The following is a 15,992-nucleotide window of genomic DNA, read 5'->3' as shown; positions in this document are numbered from 1 at the left end:
AAGAAGCCTTGTTTGCAGTCAGTGCAGGAAGATGACATTGTAAGAAACATTTACACAGGTATAAGTACCGCAGGAGATTTTATCACTTGAACACACTTCCCACAGTGTGTCCTTCTGGCAGACTGCAAATTCTCTTCTGCAGTAGTTTGTGGCCAGTCACTTCGCACGCTCCCTTATGCCTGTTGCTGTGGTCTTTGATGTTCCTCCTGCACTCTGAGGTAGCTGATACACTGTACCTTGTTCTGTCTTCCTCATGTGCCCAGTCCTGATGCCATTTCAGTTTTCTAAAATTAATAACTAGAAAAGTTACTCATTTTTCATGAGTAAATTTAGTCAAGTGTAACTGCTTATCAGCTTTTATTGCTTTCTCTGAATGTTCATGGCATTTGAGTTTTATTGGCGTGAATATTCTGTAGGAAGTAAACTTGGAAGTTTTTTTTTAACTAGTGGAATTTGTAACTTGCCCATTACCTTGTATTGTAGTACTTGTACTATCATTCTGTCAGGAACAGAGACAGTTCAAATAAAATCACCTAACAGATGGAAACTGGTGTCTCTCTTGTACAGTACACTAACATACTGCAAATTGATTTTGAAACCATAATGGGCTATATCAAAGAAAAATATCCAGTGCTTTTGCTACAGTAATCAGTTAGAGGAAATCAAGATCCACAAGCAGTTATTCCAAAATAAATCAACCTACTTAAATGTTTGCTGCAAATTATTAATTTGGTTTTAATTAATGTATTGGCAAAGCACCTAGGGGATTATAGCTTTCTTGCATTAAAAAAACTCCAAACACTAAACCACACTTCTAAATTATAGTTTTTTGGTACAGAGTAAGTAATGTACCCTGCATGCCCACAGTATAACCCTGAAGGGGAGATGTCACAGGCAGAGGTCTGCCCTTGGTCTGTGTCCTGTGACCTGAGAGTTTCAAGGACTTGTGATGGCTGTGGTCTTTGCACAGCACTGTGCACCCACAGTCCCCTCTTTCCAGCGCCCCAGCACCTCTCCCACCCACAGCACTGCCCTGTGCCATGGTGCTCTCCCCTCCCCGGGGACCCAGTGCGAGTGAGATCTCTTCCCTGCCTGCCCACCCTCGGGGCAAGGAGTGCTCATGCATGAGGTTGTCCCTCCTGGTTCTCATGATTCACAAACTCCTAATCCCCGTGTTACTGCTTCACCAAAGAGTTTTCGTAGACGCACCTTTCTGCTCACTTGGAGGCTGACCGAGATTTGGAATCATGTTTCTAATACCCAAGTTGCTGTTACTCTGTACTGACTGTTCGGGAGTTTCTGAACATCATTTACACCAGCACTAGCTTGCCTGTATTGGTATTTAAGTGCCACCAAGGCTCCTCATTACTCGCCTCTCACCCTCAGAAATGTTCTGGCTGTTTCATTTGCTTGCTTCTGAAATACCTGCCTTTATCTGCTTTTGCTCAAAACTTCTGCTGGCTTTCCAGTTCCCTCTTCTGAGCCTTGTACTAGCTTTTCATTAGGCTTCTCTCTGGGGGAAATCAATCCACACCAAAATGTGTTAACTCACCGGTTAGGCAGGCTTAACTCAGCTTTTGACAATAGCTTCAAGTATATTTGATACAGCCCTCTTTGCCTACCAGTTGTCTTAAAGTTACCATAGGTAAACCTTTTTGAAGGGGCTTTAAAATGGTTCTTTAGCATTTTATTCCAAAATGAAGGTTGACAGAAATAGAAAGGTCTTTTGGATATTTTTTTTTTTCTTTTAATTTGGAATGTGAAGAACTTCATAGTGAAAATTAAACTTTGACATTTGACATCCTCTGTATGTCTTTAGTTGAACATAGTGCCATGGTGTACTGCTGATACCCTTTATAGAGAGACTTAAGCATCTAAATGTCTGTTATGGACCTGGGCAGCATCTTTTTTTTTTCTTATTTAAATGCAAAGCGTACAGTTAGGCACCTAAATATTTTGTTGAGTTGACTACTGGGTAGGTAGAAAAGTTGAAGGGGAAGGAGGGAGGGAGAAAGGATGAGTGAGTTCCTATAGCAATACATAGTGTTTGGGTGAGTTATTTCCATTTTATTTGTCAGTTGACTTATCTGTCTGATGAAGACACACAAAAATCATGACTGCATGCTCTGGAGCATAGGATGCTTCTGGGACACCAAACACAGTGTCATGCAAAATAAGCTTAAAGTGGATCACTGAAGAAGGCCTCCCATTCTCTGCAGGGGTTTAGCTTGCTCGGGTGTCTCTGTGCTATGAACCGTAGCATCCTCATAGGAATTGAGAGGAACCTGTGCTCTCATCAAGAACGAGTAGGATTGGAGGGGAAAGAGCCAGTTGCTGTACAAATGTGATGTCTTCTACTAGGCAGCATTTGTTGTAAATCAACTCTCTTAAACCACCCCATAGACATGTCTTTTGTTTGCTTGCTTTCAATCTTACCTCTTGAGCTGAAGAGGATTGGCTTGTCCCTTGTGATCTCTCTACACCCATCTGCAGGAAGCCCTGGTCAGTGAGGTTGACTCCTCCATGGCCTTCCTTTTGATGCTTTTGTCGTCTTGCTATAAGTAGCATCAGCAGAGCATTTCAGGTTACTATGCTCAGTCTGATTTACAAAAAAAAACAAACCAACCAAACAAACAAAAAATTGAATCCCAAAGACCATTCTTTTTAAAGTGGGGTTGAATTGGGAACTATACTTAGAATGAAGTATTTGAAGAAGAAATCCAGTAAAAGAGGGCTGTCCATCTTTCCATTCATGTCTTCATTAGATGTTGCTGAGTGACAGTAAATAGTCCTGCAGTGTGTCAGCTTGTTATTATATTGAATGATAAACTGTAAAACCGAATTAAAATATCTGATGCTGTTGCTTGTTTTATTTCAAGGGTCCCAAAGGCGAAGCAGTTGGTTCTATTACTCAGCCATTGCCCAGCAGTTATTTGATCATCCGAGCCGCTTCAGAATCAGATGGTAAATAGATGCTTCACTGTTTTTCCACAGTGTCAGCAGTTAGTTATTAGAAAGAGACAGCTTCAGTTGTCTTACTATGTCTATTACATTACTGTGATTGCCGTTTTATCAGTATTAAGGTTCTCCCTTAACTTAGTGCATTCAGTTATGTTCATACTAGTAGTTCTTCATGGTTATTAAAGGAAAATTTTGACCTGAAGAAACTGTTATTGAACTCCTTACAGTTGCCTTGCATTGGCTAGGTAGAGGAGGGGGAAAGGTTTATTTCAGATTTAACTATTTTAATGTATGTGTGAATACTTAAGCTAGAGCCTTTCAGAAGTGCTGATGTGAACATACTTTCTTTCTAATGAAGGTATTTGTGTATCATAAAGTGCAGCAGTTGCACAGAGTTCTAGTAGTAAAAATTCCCTCAAAATATAGTTTTGTAACCCCTTCATCACTGAGAAAGTAATGGTTAATATCAACACAACCATCTTCAGAGGTCAAAGCAAAATTTAAGACTTGTGTAACCTTTCTAGCAGCTACTTTCCTTCTACTGGTTGATTAAGCTTATGCCTGCAGACTTTAAAAATAGGACTCTATCTGCCTTCTTTATAGAAAAATGGATTAGATACACAGAAATGAAGAAATAAGGAGCAGAAACACACAAATTTGTTTAATTACTTTTTGTGAAAAAAAAATTAAAAAATCGAATGTCTGCTGTTTTATATTGAAATGGTATTTATATGCTATCATTATAGCTCCTTTTCCACATTGTTATTTTATTACATGAACACATTTTGCCAAGTGATGCAGTTACTTAGTCTTCAAAACTAGAGCAGGGCTGCACAAAATTTTGAGGAATTCAACAGTCAGGGCCTTGGTGGAACCGTACTTGCATTAAGGAAAAAATGCTGGAATATGCTCCAACAGAATCATGATTCACCTTGCTTGACCTACCTTGAAGCATCCCCTGTGCCAGAGCTGTGTACCTGTGAGTTGTTGTTACGTCCCCACCAGATTATAAAATCCAGTGCGTGTAAGATGGAACAACTCTAAAGTGTGTCTGCAAAGGCAGTGTAACCAGGATTGTGAAATTAGGAAATAGAAGTTGTACAGTTCCATTAAATCCTTAATTTTTATTCTAATATTAAATTTGTCTTTAGGCAGGTGTTGGATGGATGCTTTGGAGCTGGCACTGAAATGTTCAAGTCTGCTTAAACGTACAATGATTAGAGAAGGTAAAGAACACGATTTGAACTCTTCAGCAGACAATACTCATGTCTCTCTCTATGGTCTGCTTCGTGCTAACAACTTGCACAGTGGAGAAAACCTACCGTAAGTGAATTAATTACTAAACCTGATTGTCCTTTTGGCAGAACCTTGTATTGATAACTTCTCCATAAGGGGAATCTCTTTGTAAGGTTGCAGATCTTTTTGCTCCTGAATTGTCTTTATATACCTTATTTGCACTGTGTTTTATATTGTATGTGAATAAAATGAAAAAATCTTTTTTCAAGCAAGGTGGATACAGAGGAAAGTTTGGCTCAGAGAACTCAAAGTTGAGTATCACATCAGTAAGTTTACATAAGTGAAGCTGTTAAAGGTTTTTTTGTATCTTTAGTTGGTCTCTCTTGTTAGCTTCACCTGAAAATAAGAAGTTCAGTACATGTGACAGAAGTTGGTAGACATGAATGAAAGTTGCTGGGTTTTGGTTAAAGAAATGAATAATCCTATCGTTATTTAAATGGTTTCAGCATGTCTCAGCTTTGAATCATCAGATGGATGAATAATGATTCAGTCACCCTATTATTATACTAAATTAAATGCACAGAAGTTGAAATTATCTGGTATCACCTGGTATCTAATGTCTGAGTGCCCTTAAGTAATTGCCTGTTTATTTCACTAAATACTTTCAGACTGATTTTGGGGAGCATAAGCTTTTTGGAATTACATGATTAAACAAGCATGGCAAATGAATGGTATTTTTAAACACTTCAGTTGTGGTACCAAAGTGCATTAGGAAATATAAAAGATTTAGTCCTTTATTTGAGATAATTGGGTCTGAAGCTTGTTCTATGCAGTTTCTCTCAGTAATCTTCCACCAATTCAATGTACTTTCAGGTGGACATAAATTTATTTCAAATAATCCCTTCCCCCCATGAAGATTTAGCTGCCCATGTGTCTTTTCTGGGTGGGCAGGAATTTTGTACTGCTGTTAGAGAGTAGAGTCTATAACTGTTGCCCCTTGTTCTACCACTGCCTTTTGACAAAAGTCCCTCCCCAGCCTTCCTGTAGGCCCCTTCAGGCACTGGAAGGCCGCTATAAGGTCTCCCCAAAGCCTTCTCTTCTCCAGGCTGAACAGCCCCAGCCTTCTCATCCGGTCCTCATAGGAGAGGTGCTCCAACCCTTGGATCATCCTCATGGCCTCCTCTGGACTCGTTCTAACAGCTTCATGTCTTTCTTGTGTTGGGGGCTCCAGAACTGGACACAGTACTCCAGGTGGGGTCTCACCAGAGCAGAGTAGAGGGGCAGAATCACCTCCCTTGACCTGCTGGCCACGTTTCTCTTGATGCAGCCCAGGATGCGGTTGGCCTTCTGAGCTGCAAGCGCACATTGCTGGCTCACATTGAGCCTTGCGTCCACCAGTACCCCAAGTCCTTCTCCTCAGGGCTGCTCTGTAGACTGACTGTAGTTTCCTGGATCTTCCCAGGACCTGTTAGTCTAACCTCAGTTCCTGAAAATATTATGGAGAAGATCATAGTGGTTGCTATGGCAAGGTACTTCAAGAACAGTGCAATCATTGGGCACAGTCAACATGGGTTCACAAAGGGAAAGTCCTTTTTAACTAATTTTATAGCCTTCTATGATAAGGTCACCTGCCTAGTGGATGAAGGGAAGGTGGTGGATGTAGTTTTTCCTGGATTTTAGTAAGGCTTTAGATACTGTCCCTCACAGCATCTTTCTGGACTAGTTGTCCAGCTGTGAGATGGACAGGTTCACAGTGTGCTGGGTGAAGAACTGGGTGAACAACAGAGCTCAAAGGGATATTATGAATGGGGCTACATCTGGGTGTCAGCCAGTCACCAGTGTTTCTTGAGGCTTAATCCTAGAGCTTGTTTTGTTCAGTATTTTTATCAACAATCTGGATCCAGGAGTTGAATGCACAGTTAGCAAGTTTGCTGATGATACCAAAGTAGGAGGTGCTGTTGACTATCTCAAGGGACAGGAAGTCTTGCGGAAAGATCTAGATAGATTGGAGCATTGGGCAATCATCAGTGGCATAAAATTTAACAAGAAGAAATGCCAGATTCTGCACCTGGGACAGAGCAACACCAGACACAAGAATAAATTGGGAGAGCGTGGTTGGAGAGTAGCCCTGCAGAAAGATCTGGGGATGCTGGTTGACAGTAGGTGCAATATGCGGCGTGCCCTGGCAGCCAAGAGAGCAAACCTCATCCTGGGGTGCATGAAACACAGCTTAACCGGCCAGTCAGAAGAGGGGATCATCCCACTGTATTCAGTGTTGGTGTGGCCTCACCTTGAGTACTGTGTGCAGTTCTGGGCCCCACAAACTCAGAAGGATGCTAAGGTCCTTGGTGGTGTCCAGAGGAGGGCAACAAAGCTGGGGAAAGAACTGGAAAGAATGTCCTGTGAGGAGTGGCTAAGGATTTCAGCTTTGTCCAGACTGGATAAAAGGGGGCTGAGGGGCAACCTCATTGTTCTCTCCAGCTTCATGAGAAGGGGAAGGAGAGAGGGAGGTGCTGCTCTCTTCTCTCTGGTATCCAGTGACAGGTTGCATGGGAATGGTTCAAAGCTGCACCAGGGGAAGTTTAGACTGGGCATTAGGACGTATTTCTTTACTACCTTCTTAAGGGTACTCAAACACTGGAACAGGTTTCCTAGAGCGGTGGTCAGTGCCCCAAGCCTGTCAGTGTTTAAGAGGCATTTGGACAATGCCCTTAACAGCATGCTGTAACTGTTGGTCAGCCCTGAACTGGTTAGGCAGTTGGACTGGATGATCGTTATAGGTCCCTTCTAACTGAATTATTCTGACCTTGGTGTGTTTGACAGTTCAGTGGGAAGAGTACATCCTATATGTTTCCAGCGAAGCTAGTTTGACATTGCTGCCAGATCAGGCTTGATAGTGGCAATTTTAGTGTGTATTTTAAGATCCTGGTTTGGAAACATGAAATATTGTGTGAAATTTAAGATTCATTTAGCCTTTATTTTTTTGTAGGTTAAATGACAGTGAAATTGAAAGGCATCACTTCAAAGATCAAGATACATACTCAGACAAATCTGATAAGGAAAATGACCATGACCACGAGGAATCGGATAATGATGGATTGGGGAAAAGCGAAGACAGTGATAGTGACACATCAGAGCGACAGGACGATTCTTACGTTGATCCAGAACCAATTGATATCAAGGAAACTACTTATTTAGAACAGAGCCATGAAGAACTTGGGGAGGTAAAAGTGCTGTTGATGTAGTGAGCAAGCAACCTCTCCAAATACAAAGCTGGTATTTTAGCAGTCAGACTACACTTGAAAGCTGACTTGCGGGATTGTCTTTCATATTTTCAGCTATAATGAGGGGAAAAAGTTCTGTTCACCAGTGTTCTGCTCTGCTTTGCCACTCCTGTGCTTGTGTCTGAGATTCTGACAGAGATAATGAGAGTATCTGTAATGTTGCTTAGACAGAAGGTCCTCAGTTTGAAAGGACCACCTGCAGCAGAAGTTGACCGTGTCTACCTGTCCTTTTGTTCTAATTTCTGTTTTTTTTAATGAACTTACTCATGGGTTTTTTTGTTTGTTTTTTTTTTCTTCAAGTAAAAATCTTCAAGTTGAAGATTTTAATGCAAGCTGACACCTCTGTTTTTCTATTGCAAGAGAGGAGTTAAGCAGCCATGGGGTCTGCAGAATTCAGTGGAAGGCTTGCTGTGTTTCCGATGTCGCCTTGCATTCTAGTATGATGCCCCAGAGCTGCCATTCCACTTCTGCAGGTTGTCTTGCACATCTACACAGGCAAACATGACAGGGATTTGTATGCTTTACTTGCTAAAAAGTTGCCAGGAAACTTAGTAACAGAAATTGAGATGAGCTTTTTCATAAATCTCCCCTTTCTTCTCAAATGCTAACTATGAGATTTTTTTTTTTCATACTTCTGAAACATAAATATTTTGTGCTTTATTGCTTTCTAGTATTGTTTCTAGAAGGAGCAGGAGTTTAGGAAAAGCTGAGGAGTTTGAGTTGACAGTATATTCTTGGATATCTGTTTCAGAACTATTCTGGAAGGAGGGATGCTTTTCCTACAAACTTTGCTTTTGATTTCAGAAACTGTCTAGAAGAATATCTTCCCCCTTGGACAGAAAGGAATATATTGGGGTGTGACTGCGGGTTTTGCTCACTTACCCCTAAGTAGAGGTTTTCTTTAAAGAAAATCACTGATACTGTTAACTGGTCAAAGCAGCGAAAAGCATAAATGTGGCAGGTTTCATGGCAGGCAATAGTTGGTAGAATGAACAGCCCTTTGCTGTGCAAGCCCTGCATGTGAGAACACGGGGTGGTGTACTTGATGCCTAGGAAAGGACTAAGGGAAGGTTTCTGAAAAATGTTCTACCTCATTTTTCTTTTTTACAGCTGATGAAAACTAATGCAGTTTTTAATGCTGAATTGTATATCTGTCATACTGCATTAAAGATGTATCATAAGTGAAACATAGAAAAACTTGATTTTTCCCCCATAGTTGCTTCAGCATTTTCCATTCTTATTATATCCTTAGAATGTTTTCACCTGTCTTCTGGAGGATTATTTTCTTTCTCTTTTCTGTATACATTTTTTTGTTCATCCTAGGCAGGGGAGGCAGCTCAGACAGAAGTAGTGTCAGAAGAAAACAAAAGTCTGATCTGGACACTGCTGAAGCAAGTCCGGCCAGGAATGGACTTGTCCAAGGTTGTACTGCCTACATTTATCTTGGAACCTCGTTCTTTCCTGGACAAGCTGTCTGATTACTACTACCATGCAGACTTTCTATCTGAGTGAGTCAGTCTTATCTCTGGTTTTTGTTCTTTTCATTTTGTAAACTAAAATGGGGTCACAGTGTATACTGAAATGTTTGTTGTTTGATCCAGTCTACTAAGCAAGGTCATAGACTGCTTTGAGTTTGGATGTTTGTCTGACAGTGTATTAGTCATCAGATATCCTTGTTTTCTGAAAGCTAACTGCCTGAGAACTCACATGGTACCTCTTGAAATCTGGCCGCTCTTAGTAATAGCAATTGTGTTGCAGACATTTCTGGTTTAGCTTTTAGAGACCAATTAGAAGACTTCTCAAAATTAGTGTTTTGTTTTTTTTTTTTCTCTAGGAGGCATATTTAAAATGATAAAACAGTACCAGTTAGCTTTGTAATACAGTGTTAAGTTCCATTCAGATTACTAATTGCCTGCTCAAATGTAGCTAATAAATTAAAGACTGTAAATTGAAATATTATTCAACTCTTGAGTTCTGTATGAGTAGGCTGGTTCTCTAAGGTAGTACCTTTTATAAATGAAAGAACTTCAGTGGGGGTGGAAGAGGATTTAGTGTTACGAAGAACAGACTCAATTACGGAAATACCATTTATGATTTTTTGTTTGATTTCCATTTTCAGACAATTATTTGAAAACTTTGAATTTAATGCAATCATGCTGAAAGTTTTACAGTATTGCAAATCACAAAACCTTTGTTTTAGCCAGCTCCTAGATCCAAGATAGATCACAATGATCGATAGCGTGCTATAACTGAAACGCTACTGAGATTTCATCTGCGTGTTCTGTTTGTTTCATAGAGCTGCTGTTGAAGAGAATGCTTACAACCGCATGAAAAAAGTAGTGAAGTGGTATTTGTCGGGATTCTACAAAAAGCCAAAGGTGTCCTCTCACATATTATTTTGTCTTTAGTCATTGTTTATAGTTTGAAGGTTTAGGGAGGTACTGGAATAACTTTTTGTTTTTAGATTATATTGTTATGTATTCTTTAAAAGCAAGGTTAAGTTTTCATTATTTACACAAATACATTGTGGACCTTTTTGGTCCCTAGCCATGCTTAAAACAGACTATATTCAGTTGAGGTTTTTTCCCCCTCCTTGGAGTAGAGGTTGAACTAAACATTTTGTGATAAAGTTGAGACAGTTCTATGTTTACCATTCTTCAGTGAGAACATGCTGCAATTGGAGGAGAAATATTTAGCTTTACACTAAATATTACTTATAGCTACACTGGTGGGAAATAGTATTGAAAGAAGAAAGTACTTACTACCTAACTTCAGGTAAAGGGTCTGTAATAATTGTCCTACGAAAATTCTTATATTCTGTTTGCCCTTATGTGTAGTCTGGAATAATTTATCAGATATACTAAATCTATGGTGATTTCCTTGGAACGAAGAGCCCAGTAACTGAGCATAATATTCAAATGATGAAATCAAGTACACTGTGCTTCAGCACATCTATTATGATTTTTTGTGTGTGTGTCTTATCTTCAGTGACAGACTAATAAAGTATTTTGTAAGTTCCCTACCTGCATTGTATGGTTACTCTCTGTTCTGTGTCTGTCCAGGGACTAAAAAAGCCATACAATCCTATACTTGGTGAGACTTTCCGATGCATGTGGATTCATCCAAGGACGAATAGCAAGACTTTTTACATTGCAGAACAGGTAGCTGCAATAATCAGTACAAATATTTTGAAGACAAATAAATGTATCACATTTTTGTGCTAGACAAACAATGTTACAGTTTAAGAAAATGTATTTAAATATGAGTGGAATCCTAAAAGCCCTCCTGATGAGCATAGGTTCTTTTATAGATGTCTCTTTTAGTGTCTTCCTAGACAGACAGACAGAAAAGTATTTCCAGCATTTATTTCCCTTTCCTCCAGTAAAAGTTGGGTGCTAATGTTCTTAACTCTTGAAATTCAGTAAGAATGTTTGCTTGATCCTTATAATTTTACATATATTAACTGTGTTGTATTATGTGCAGCTTGAATTTTGCATTCTGTCATTATTAACTTAAGTCTTATACTATGCTACATGTTCTTTTTTTTTTTTTTTTTTTTTTTTTTTTGTAAAATATATGTTTTTTTCAACAGGTATCCCACCATCCTCCAATCTCTGCCTTCTATGTTAGCAACCGCAAGGATGGTTTTTGCCTTAGTGGTAGCATTCTGGCCAAATCAAAATTCTATGGTAAATAATGTGGTTTTTTGATTGTACCTTCATTTAAGAATATAAAATCGGTGCAAATGATCTGTGTTTTGCAGATGAAAGAAGGCTGTTGGAAGAAGCAGGGGTTTGATCATTGTGTTATCCTTTCCTTACAGATTTTTGCTACTGGTCTTTGGAATACTAATTTATATTTTTGGAGTATTTTAATTGTTAATTGGTGATGTTATATATTACAGTGACTTCACTGGACAGGATGGATTGCAATGCTAAATATATTGATGTTCCTAATTTATTGCTTAGTTATTAGGAAATGCAGACTATTGTCTAGCAGGGTGACAAAAGTGATTTTCTGTCTTTGAATTTCAGGGAATTCGTTATCTGCCATACTAGATGGAGAAGGACGGCTAACATTCCTAAATAGGGGAGAAGATTATGTAATGACAATGCCATATGCTCATTGTAAAGGTAGTGGTGTTTTTCATTCCCTGGGTGGCAAAGTCATGAGAACAGAAGTTTATTATTCTCAATAGTATACTGTGTTGGATTCAAGCTTGTCATCTGAGAAGAGTGTTCTGAAAGTTGGCAGCATTGGTAGCTCTAGGCTTCCACATATTATATCAGGAGAAAAATACATCTGTTGTTTAAACAATGATCTATTTTTTGGCACAGAAGAAGATTTTTTTCATAAATAGTAAGATCATATATATAGTTATCTGTCATTACATTACAGTAATTTACTGTTTGAGTTGCTTTTTTTAAAGAACAGTTTTGAGCTTTTCCAGTATTTTCCTCTTGTAAACGTAAAAGGCAAAGTAGTATCTACACCTCTCTCTGTGATCTGAGTATAAATCATGACCGTTGTCTTTAGTTTCACCGTGGGAAACCAGGTCAGTAGTTTGCATAGTTCTTCTGGAAGGTCAGTAGTAGTACAAAATACATTGCAGAGTTGCTGATTTTTAAACTGTTACTTACTCAGTTGTATCTATCCATATATTGTCTGCCAGAATTCCCTTTCAGAAGCCTTATAGTCAGCAACTATAATATTTTCTTCATTTGAGATGTATGAAAATGAATTAGCAGAATTAGATAATTTGACATTAGTTTGGTAGGCTCTTCTCTTACCATGGATGTTTTTAATACTCTTGGATTATCTTTTTTTATGGCTTTGGTGACAAAATTAACAAAAGCACGTAACATACATTCAAGTGAAACAGGAAGAAGTAGAACTAGTGTGACTAATAAAGCTGATAGAGAGGGAGAGGGTAGAAGAATATGCAGGAAAGGAGAATGTGCATGGTGAAAAAAACATATTTGCACATGCATCCACTGTATGTAAAATATATTCAGTGTTTCAAATGCTGGATTGCAGGGTGAAACACAGTAATCAGGGGAAGGAAAGTGTACTCGGCATTGTCAACTTTTTAATTCCAAAAGTCTTTAGAGAGGTGATCAGTGTTGTCTTACATTGGTTGTCCATAATTGTCTTCCCCTGTGATCTGACTGTACATACTGCTTCTGTTCAAGTGAAGTTTTTCTTTGCTCTCTTTGTCTTATTTTCTTGTCTTAACCTCAAAATCTTCCCTCCTCTAATCATCTCCAATAAGACTAAATACCACCCTTGCTAGAGCCAGCAGCATACACTGCCAAAGTTTTGTCTCAATAAACCATTTTTCCTGCTTGTCTGTAATTCACATAAAATCTTTTTGTTTCTGTTTGGGTTATCTTCTTTGGCAGAAAGATCATGCTTATCATTAAGAAAGGTCATCTGAAAAGATTATTTTTCCTCTGGCACAGAGATGTTTACTCTAGGAATCATGTCCAAAGAACTTAGGTTTTTGGTCTTGTTCAGTTATAAGCATTCATTTTAGCTGGTTTTTTTCTTCTGTAGGAATTCTTTATGGCACAATGACCTTAGAACTTGGGGGAACAGTCAACATCACCTGTGAGAAAACTGGCTACAGTGCAACAATTGAATTCAAACTCAAGGTTAGTAAATGCTGTGAGTGGGCAAAAGAAGGAGAATGAGCATAATGATAATTACTATTAGGTCACTCCTTAGCTGTGATCTGATTTAATACGATATTGTCCTTTTGGAAACTGAGGAATTTTCATTTCAACTTTTACATATCCAGCTATGTCTATCTAGCAGTGATGAATTCATAGAATCACAGAATCATGTAAAGGTACGTGTTGGAAGGGACTTTAAAGATCATCTAGTTCTAACCCCCCTGCCATGAGCAGGGACACCTTCCAGTAGATCAGGTTGCTCAAAGCCTCATCCAGCCTGGCCTTAAACACTTCCAGGGAGGGGGCATCCACAACTTCTCTGGGCAACCTGTTCCAGTGTCTGACCACCCTCACAGTAAAGAATTTCTTCCTAATATCTCATTTAAATCTACTCTTGTCCAGTTTGAAGCCATTTCCCCTTGTTCTATCACTACCTGCCCTTGTCAAAAGTCCCTCCCCAGCCTTCCTGTAGCCCCTTCAGGTACTGGGAGGCCGCTATAAGATCTCCCCGGAGCCTTCTCTTCTCCAGGCTGAACAGCCCCGACTCTCTCAACCTGTCCTCATAGGAGAGGTGCTCCAGCCCTCGGATCATTTTTGTGGCCTCCTCTAGACTTGCTTCAGTAGGTCCATGTCCTCCTTCTGTTGGGGGCCCCAGAACTGGACACAGTACTCCAGGTGGGGTCTCACGAGAGCAGAGTAGAGGGGCAGAATCACCTCCCTTGACCTGCTGGCCACGCTTCTTTTGATGCAGCCCAGGATACAATTGGCTTCTGCAAGAGTTAATCTCTAGTAACTAATGGTCCTTAGCAAAGCGGTCAAATTAGCGTAGCAAATGACTATTTCCTTCTGCAACATTTTCTGTTTTCTTTCCACATTTCTTAGAAATGTTTTTGCTCAACAAATTTTATGAAAATGCAGCATGAGAGAACAACTTACTGTGGTTTTAGACTTGTCTTAGGGATTAAATAGGCAAAGTTATAATATTAAAAGCCATCAGGCCTGTTTAAATCACATTTCATAAACACACTTTTTCCTTAACACTAAACATAAACGCAAAAATAATTTTCTATTAAAAGAAACGTGAAAGCATTTCTTTTTGTTTTGCAGCCTTTTTTGGGTAACAACGACAGTGTTAACCAAATATCAGGGAAAATTAAGCTTGGCAAAGAAGTTCTGGCTATTTTGGAGGGTCACTGGGTAAGTGATAATTTTGCCTGATAGTTGAGACAGGTGAAAACTAGCACTTGGTTACAAAAAAGACTCAAGTTTTAAAAAGAATACCACTTTTACAGGAAGTGTCTCTATAGTTAGAGAGTTCTCAAGAAAGTTTAGAATCAACATAGTGTTATTTGCAACTGTTAAAAGGTGAAAAGCTGAGTACATTTGAGTAGTTCATGAGGAAAACACATGAAGAAAACACATTTCGGGTTGTGAAATGTTTTTAGTATATGTGTTAGTAATATGAATAATTATTATGGCATCAGCATGAAATGTTTAAACCTGTTTCAGTTCTGGTGAGATGACACTGGCACCGCTGGTTTTTGGACATTGTAATGATTCCATTGCATCTCTTTTCCACGTTAGAACTAGCACAGAGTGCAGAAATTGAATTTTAAAGTTAGCATATCTAATTATTCTTAATTGCATGCATTCAAAAGAAAATACATTATCATTACAAAAACCATACTTATTTCTCCCTTTTGTGCTATTTTGGTACTCTTTGAGATTATTGCAATTAAGGTAACTGATTTATATATGTTACAGGACAGTGAAGTTACTATTAATGACAAGAGGACAGATGTTTCAGAGACATTCTGGAACCCAACATCTGATATCAAGCAGCGTAGATTGCCTAGATACACAGTGAAGTTTGAAGAGCAAGATGACTTTGAGTCAGAGAAGTAAGTTAACTTTACAACCATGGATAATTATTTTGACAAAACAGAACTCAACCTCTTCAAATTATGAACAAATTATGATTTATTTCTTTCCCATATTTGCTGATACTGGCCTGTAAAACAAGAAAGCAACACCATTAAATACAAGATCGTTATTTCCAAGCCTAACAATCATGGAGAGCTTTGATGGAAATGTAGATAAAACATATATTACAACATGGTAACATTCTGTTTAGAGTTGGTCCATTTATTTAGCCTATAATTAAGGAAATGTTTGCAGTTATTTCTGTCAACCATATTGTAACTCTCTATATTGCTTGTTTGTCAGGCTTTGGCAACAAGTGACAAAAGCAATAAATAATAAAGACCAAACAGAAGCTACTCAAGAGAAATATGTTCTGGAAGAAGCTCAGAGAAAGAGTGCCAAAGAGAGGAAACTTAAGGGTGAGGAGTGGACATGCAAGCTGTTCGATCAGGATTCAGTCACGGGAGAGTGGCACTACAAATATGCCGAGTGAGTCCTGAAGTGCTTGTAACAAAAACTGCTTGTTACGTGCTTGGTAGTGTTGCTGAGTCTCTTTCTGTGGTTTCAGGAGCAAAAGAACTCAGATACATAGCTGATTTCAAACTTGTGAAATACCAATGCTACTTGTCATTTTTATTTATGTATTTTAATTAAAAGTGCATAATTTTTTAGCTGAGCTTAGTTGGCACTTTTAGTGTTGAAAAGGCAGTGATTGCTAATGCAGCAAACCAGTGGTTTCATGTAACCATTGCAATGGGCTTTTTCTTTTTTATCTTTATGCTTATGTGGGGCACGGCACTTTGGGATGCATTGTGATTTTCCCCACGCTCCCAGACTGACCAGAGCAGCTACACAGATTTTCCCAGGCTGGAAAACAGACTGGAGACTGGGGAATGAGAGGCTGGAGAGCAGC

The 15,992-nt window shown here is 39.0% G+C and overlaps 1 protein-coding gene across 1 annotated transcript in view; it reads left to right on the top strand.

Moving 5' to 3' along the window:
* Positions 1-15,568, top strand: part of OSBPL8 (oxysterol binding protein like 8) — a gene marked incomplete at its 3' end in the record, with an annotated part of 50,582 nt that extends 35,014 nt beyond the window's left edge. The window contains exons 7-18 of the mRNA XM_010172507.1: positions 2,880-2,964; positions 4,113-4,284; positions 7,187-7,421; positions 8,805-8,989; positions 9,778-9,859; positions 10,544-10,642; positions 11,074-11,170; positions 11,516-11,614; positions 13,038-13,135; positions 14,264-14,353; positions 14,921-15,057; positions 15,383-15,568. Coding sequence (XP_010170809.1) covers positions 2,880-2,964; positions 4,113-4,284; positions 7,187-7,421; positions 8,805-8,989; positions 9,778-9,859; positions 10,544-10,642; positions 11,074-11,170; positions 11,516-11,614; positions 13,038-13,135; positions 14,264-14,353; positions 14,921-15,057; positions 15,383-15,568 — 1,565 coding nt within the window. The remainder of the gene's footprint in view (positions 1-2,879; positions 2,965-4,112; positions 4,285-7,186; positions 7,422-8,804; positions 8,990-9,777; positions 9,860-10,543; positions 10,643-11,073; positions 11,171-11,515; positions 11,615-13,037; positions 13,136-14,263; positions 14,354-14,920; positions 15,058-15,382) is intronic.
* Between the last annotated feature and the right edge of the window lie 424 nt (positions 15,569-15,992).

Source organism: Antrostomus carolinensis, unplaced genomic scaffold, assembly GCF_000700745.2.
Source record: "Antrostomus carolinensis isolate BGI_N321 unplaced genomic scaffold, ASM70074v2 scaffold4247, whole genome shotgun sequence".
Classification (NCBI taxonomy): Eukaryota; Metazoa; Chordata; class Aves; order Caprimulgiformes; family Caprimulgidae; genus Antrostomus; species Antrostomus carolinensis.
Note: the sequence above shows the minus strand (reverse complement) of the source record. Positions and strands in the feature narration are given on the sequence as shown.